This window comes from Orycteropus afer, unplaced genomic scaffold (genome assembly GCF_000298275.1).
Source record: "Orycteropus afer afer isolate SDZICR_OR568_19922 unplaced genomic scaffold, OryAfe1.0 scaffold00558, whole genome shotgun sequence".
NCBI classification, from domain to species: domain Eukaryota; kingdom Metazoa; phylum Chordata; class Mammalia; order Tubulidentata; family Orycteropodidae; genus Orycteropus; species Orycteropus afer.
In genome coordinates this window covers 279,468-285,244 of record NW_006922145.1, presented here as the reverse complement: position 1 = coordinate 285,244, position 5,777 = coordinate 279,468, and the positions used below count along the sequence as shown (strand labels likewise).

The following is a 5,777-nucleotide window of genomic DNA, read 5'->3' as shown; positions in this document are numbered from 1 at the left end:
TTTGCTTCTGTGAAGACTGACAGCCTTGGAGACCCTGTGGGCAGTTCCACTCTGTCCTCTAGGGGCGCTGTGGGTCAGAATCCCCTCCAGACACTGGGTTTGGTTTGGGCTTTGCTTCTGTGAAGGTAGGAGCTCTGGTAGCTTAGTGCCTAAGGCACCTGACTGCTAACCAGAAGGCTGGCGGTTCAAACCCACCAGCCACTTCTCATAAGGAAGGTTGGGCAATCTACTTCCATAGAGATACTGCCTCGGAAACCCAAGGAGGGGGTGGCTATGAGTTGGATCTGACTGGATGGCAGTGAGTTTTGTTTTTTTTTAGTTTACATTGTTTACCAGAATATAAAAAAAGACAATAGAAATTAGTTAGAGGGACTCTGTGGTTTTTCTTTACATTTTTAAAATATGGAATTACGTATTTTAAATGTAGAATTGACCCCTGCTGTGAACGTGTGAGACTTAAGTGCTGGTCCCGCACACACACCCATGTGTACGAGCGTGTCCTTAAGGAGTTCGTCTCGTAGGGAGACTGACGCTCACACAGATAACTGCAGTGCAGTACAGTGTAAGGTAAGGACCGCATGGGAGCAGGGTAGTTAGAGGATAGGGTGCTGGCTGCGGGGCCGTTTGTGCAGCCCTGTTCTGTGCACAGAATGACTTGCGTGTCTGTCTGTCATGGAGCCGGTCAGTCGTGGGTTCCCCCTGACCGGTAGGAAGGGGGTTGATGGGCCACGCTGGACTTTGTTGAAAAGGATGATGAACCGGATAATGACGGAGACTGTAGAAGCCCCTGCCATCTCCGGGTTTCTGTTAACGGTGGACTTGCTTCTCTCCAAAGTTCTTTAATCAGGTCCTGATGCTTGGGAAAACATCCATCAGCGACCTGTCCGAGCACGTCTTTGACTTAATCTTGGAGCTCTACAACATCGACAGTCATCTGTTGCTCTCCGTCTTGCCCCAGCTTGAGTTTAAATTAAAGGTAAGTATCATCAACACCCGTGCTTCTGCCCGCCACGCAAGCAAAAAGCAGGAGCTGTGGCTTTTCACTTCTTCCAGTCATTTCAACTGAACGTAACGGGGCGCAGTTCTTGCTGCACCTAATTTACACGTGTGTCTCACCTGCTCTGATCTCCCGTGCCTGGCATGGTGCCCCGCAGGCAGGAGCTGCTAAATTAAGGATTGTTGACAAAAAAAGGAATGATTAGCTATGGAAACTTAGAGACGTCTGGTGGTGCAGTGCCTAAGGCCAGCTAAATAGAAGGCTGATGGTTCAAACCCACCAGCCACTCCTCAGAAGGAAGATTGGGCAATCTACTTCCATACTGATAACCACCTTGGAAACCCAAGGAGGGGTCGCTATGAGTTAGGTCCAACTCGACAGCATTGTGTTTGGTTTTTTTTTTTTTTTTTTTTAACAGGTTGATTAAGGAGATCTGGTGGCCCAGTGGTTAAAAGTATTTGACTGCTTAACCAAAAGGTCCATGGTTCAAACCCATGGGAGAAGGACATGGCAGTGTACTTCTGTAAAGATTGTTGTTGTTGTTGCTATGTGCCATTGAGTCAAGCCTGACTCATAGTGACCCCTCCTTTGGTTTTCCAAGGTGGTATCACTACGAAAGTAGATAGCCGAGCCTTCCTTCTGAGGAGTGGCTGGTGGGTTTGAACTGCCAGCCTTCTGGTTAGCAGTCAAGTGCCTTAGGCACTATGCTACCAGAGCTCCTTGGAGACCCTGTGGGGCAGTTCCACTCTGTCCTCTAGGGGCGCTGTGAGTCAGAATTGGCTCCACAGCAGTGGGTGTGGTTTGGGCTTTGCTTCTGTGAAGATTGACAGCCTTGGAGATCCTGTGGTGCAGTTTCACTCTGTCCTCTAGGGGCGCTGTGAGTCAGAATCCCCTCCAGACACTGGGTTTGGTTTGGGCTTTGCTTCTGTGAAGACTGACAGCCTTGGAAACCCTGTGGGGCAGTTCCACTCTGTCCTCTAGGGGCGCTGTGGGTCAGAATGGACTCCACGGCAGTGGGTGTGGTTTGGGCTTTGCTTCTGTGAAGATTGACAGCCTTGGAAACCCTGTGGGGCAGTTCCACTCTGTCCTCTAGGGGCGCTGTGAGTCAGAATGGACTCCATGGCAGTGGGTGTGGTTTGGGCTTTGCTTCTGTGAAGACTGACAGCCTTGGAAACCCTGTGGGGCAGTTCCACTCTGTCCTCTAGGGGCGCTGTGAGTCAGAATTGGCTCCACAGCAGTGGGTGTGGTTTGGGCTTTGCTTCTGTGAAGATTGACAGCCTTGGAAACCCTGTGGGGCAGTTCCACTCTGTCCTCTAGGGGCGCTGTGGGTCAGAATGGACTCCACGGCAGTGGGTGTGGTTTGGGCTTTGCTTCTGTAAATATTGACAGCCTTGGAGACCCTGTGGCCAGTTCCAGTCTCTTCTCTGTGAGTTGGAATCACTTCAAGGGCAACAGGTTTGGGTTTTAGGCTTTAGGTTGATCATTTATGAACTTAGGAATTCTGGTAGCATAGTGCCTAAGGCATTTGACTGTAACCAGCCACTCAACGGCAGTGAGTGTGTTTTTTTTTTTTGTTTTTGGTTTATTTATGAACTTAGATTTCTCAATTCTATTACGTTTTGACATTTTCAGGGTACACGTTTCAGAAATTTCTTGTCTATATATCCAAACTCAAAACTTACTGCCGTCAAATCGACTGGACTCATAGCGACCCCTCCTTGGGTTTCCGAGGCAGTATCACTATGGAACTAGATTACCCACCTTCCTTCTGAGGAGTGGCTGGTGGGTTTGAACTGCCAGCCTTCTGGTTAGCAGTCAAATGCCTCAGGCACTGCGCCACCAGAGCTCCCATACAGTGTCTGTATATAGTATTGTTTTATTATTACTTTTTTGTCCTGAAATTACACCAGCACCACAGCAGGTCAAGTTAGGGTCCTGTCTGTTTCCATGAAGCTGCTGCTGTTGTGCCTCTGATTTGACTCTGACTCACACTGACCCCATATGACAGTAGAGCTGAGTTGTCCCGTGGGGTGTTCTGAACTGTAATCTTCCCAGGAGCCGACCTCAGTCCTTTCTTCACGGATCTCTTGGTGGTTTCACATCGCAGCTCTTCTGTTCAGCAGCCGAGCGCTTACCCACTGCCTCACCAGGGCTCCTCTTCCTGCTGCCTGCATTCTCGGTGACTCTGTGGACTCTCAGCTTCTCTCTTGTTAAGATTCTGAGTTCTCCTGTACAGTCTTGATCATCTCTCATTTTCCGCCCAGACCTTGTGCGGGTGGATGGACTGGTGTCCTCTTGTGGGTGGGGTAGCATTTCCCTCTCAGTGGCTTTCAGGTCGGGTCTGGAATGAGGCTGACTGTGCAGGTCGGCACTCTCTGTTGACGTTGAGTTCTCGGGGACATTTAAAGCGGTCCCCTTATCCAGTCATGCAGGTGGTTTCAGGCCCGGTATCGATACTGTTGTCCCAAGCACCCGGCATCGTGCACTTGTCTGTGGGGAAAGCTCATTTCCTTTTCAGTCAGTCCGTGGAGTCTTTTCACTGTTGTTTTGCCTTTAAACGATGCTGTATGATAGACCGTTTGTGGATTTGGGGAACGACTGCTTCAGATTGTTACAGGGAGGTGAAGTGAAGCTGCTTGCAGTTATGTACGAGGGGCCCCAGGGTCCCACCCAGACAAGTCCTTCAGTGATTTCCATGTTGTATTTCCTTTCTCCTACATTTTCCACTTTGTCTCTTTACAAAAGTAAGCGAGATAAACAGTCTGTGTTGGCACTGTGAGCACCTCAGATGCCCAGCAGCAGTTCCTGCTTCATTCGGAGTTGTTATTGTCAGGTGCCGTCGGTCGGCTGCGACTCATAGCGACCCTCCTTATAGCAGTGACATGCTGCCCATCCCTGCGCCGGCCTCACGGTCCCTGCTGTACCTGAGCCCACTCTTGCACCCACTGTGCCAGTCCATGTCGTTGAGGGCCTTCCTCTTGTTCTGAGCACTTTTGGAATATTTCTGCAGTGAATCTTGCGTTTCACTTGCCTGTGTCTTGAGTACTTGCTGGCTGTGGCATCTTCCCACACACTGTCAGAGACCTAAGGAGCCTGTGTGGTGCTGGCCATTTGCAATCAGCCGCTGACCACAGCTGGTGTTACAAACCCAGCCAGCGGTGCTGCGGAAAGGCCAGGCAGACGGCTGCCATAAAGGTTGCACCCAAGAAAACCCCGTGAAGTAGCGAGCAGTTCTGCTCTATAACACATGGGGTCGCCTTCAGTTGGGGGCCAATGTGACAGCAGCCAACAGCCCTCTAAGAAATATCTAAACGAGGGTATGGTCACCCCTGCATTTAGCAAACTGAGTATCTAGTATTAGAAGAGGAAGTTATAATAAGAGGTGGGATGTTAAAATTGTAATAAAAAATTCAAGTAACATTCATTGGGGAGGCCAAAGGGGAGGAAGCAGCGTGAAGAGCTGTGGAGGTCGGAAGGGGCAGGGGAGCGAGGGCAGCACTGGGCGCCACAGCCGGAAGGCGGCATGCAGCGAGTTCCGGTCCCCTGGCCACACGTGACAGTCCTCCCCCGGGCTCCTTACCAGCCAGCGGACACGCAGACCGCACACCAGGCCCGCAGAGGCAGAATCGCTGCTTTTCGAGTCTGGCACCAGGATGATTATTTAAAAAGCCGCAGAGGGAATTCTAATGGGCAGCCAGGGTTAGGACACACTCACGTAGCGGGACGGAGGCTGAGGGCACAGAGGTGCGTTCGGTCACATTGTGGGCCTGCTGAATTCCAGGCAGAAGGACTTGTTCAAAACTGAGGAAATCAGAGCGTTCGCCACGGCCCCTTGTGCCCCGCTGCCTCTCAGCGCCCCACCTTGTGGCCTTCCTTCACGGCCGAGTCCGCCGGTGTGGCTGCCTCACTTGCCCAGCCCCTGTGTCCCTCCCTGGGGGCACCGCGATCAGCCAGCAGATTGGCTCCTGCTCCTCACGGTGTCCACAGGCTGGACTCGGCAGCAGAACTGGTGTTCCAGGCTACAGGTCTTCACCATTCTGCTGTTCCCTTCCCTTTCCAGCCTGGTATTTGTAGATGACTTGGCTTTCCTCATAAAATTCAGATTCTCTTCAGAATCTCCTTGGGCACACACATTAGCTCCATGGAGTGCCCAGAGTGCATGGCCTTCATGCGGAGCGCTGGGGGCGTGGGAGGGCTGGCCACCAGCAGCTTGTGCTGAAAACCAGAAGGAGTTTCCAGGGTCCTGGGCAAGTCTTACCGGGCTCAGGTTTGGAATTGGACACTGTGTGGAAATGAGTCTCATCTGATCTGCCTGTGGGATGTGTCTGCACACAGCATGTGCTGTGTCACTCTCATTTGCAGCAGTCACAGCACTTCAGAGAACGATGAACCTGTGCGAGCCCAGTGGGCATTTTATGTGTACTTTTCCATCTGGAACTTGAGAAAGGTTTTCTGTGGAATGGGCCCCAAAATCCTCACTGCCGTTGAGTCCATTCTGACCCACAGCGCCCCTAGAGGACGGAGTGAACTGCCCCACAGGGTCTCCCAGGCTGTCAATCTTCACAGAAGCAAAGCCCAAACCACACCCACCGCCGTGGAGTCCATTCCGACCCACAGCGCCCCTAGAGGACAGAGTGGAACTGCCCCACAGGGTCTCCAAGGCTGTCAATCTTTACAGAAGCAAGGCCCAAACCACACCCACTGCCCTGGAGTCCATTCTGACCCACAGCGCCCCTAGAGGACAGAGTGGAACTGCCCCACAGGGTCTCCAAGGCTGTCA

General features: G+C 51.8%; 1 protein-coding gene across 1 annotated transcript in view; it reads left to right on the top strand.

The window, feature by feature from the left end:
* The window catches only part of PDS5B (PDS5 cohesin associated factor B), a 147,856-nt gene that overhangs the window by 30,418 nt on the left and 111,661 nt on the right, over window positions 1-5,777 (top strand). Inside the window, exon 7 of the mRNA XM_007955954.1 lies at window positions 836-976. Coding sequence (XP_007954145.1) covers window positions 836-976 — 141 coding nt within the window. The remainder of the gene's footprint in view (window positions 1-835; window positions 977-5,777) is intronic.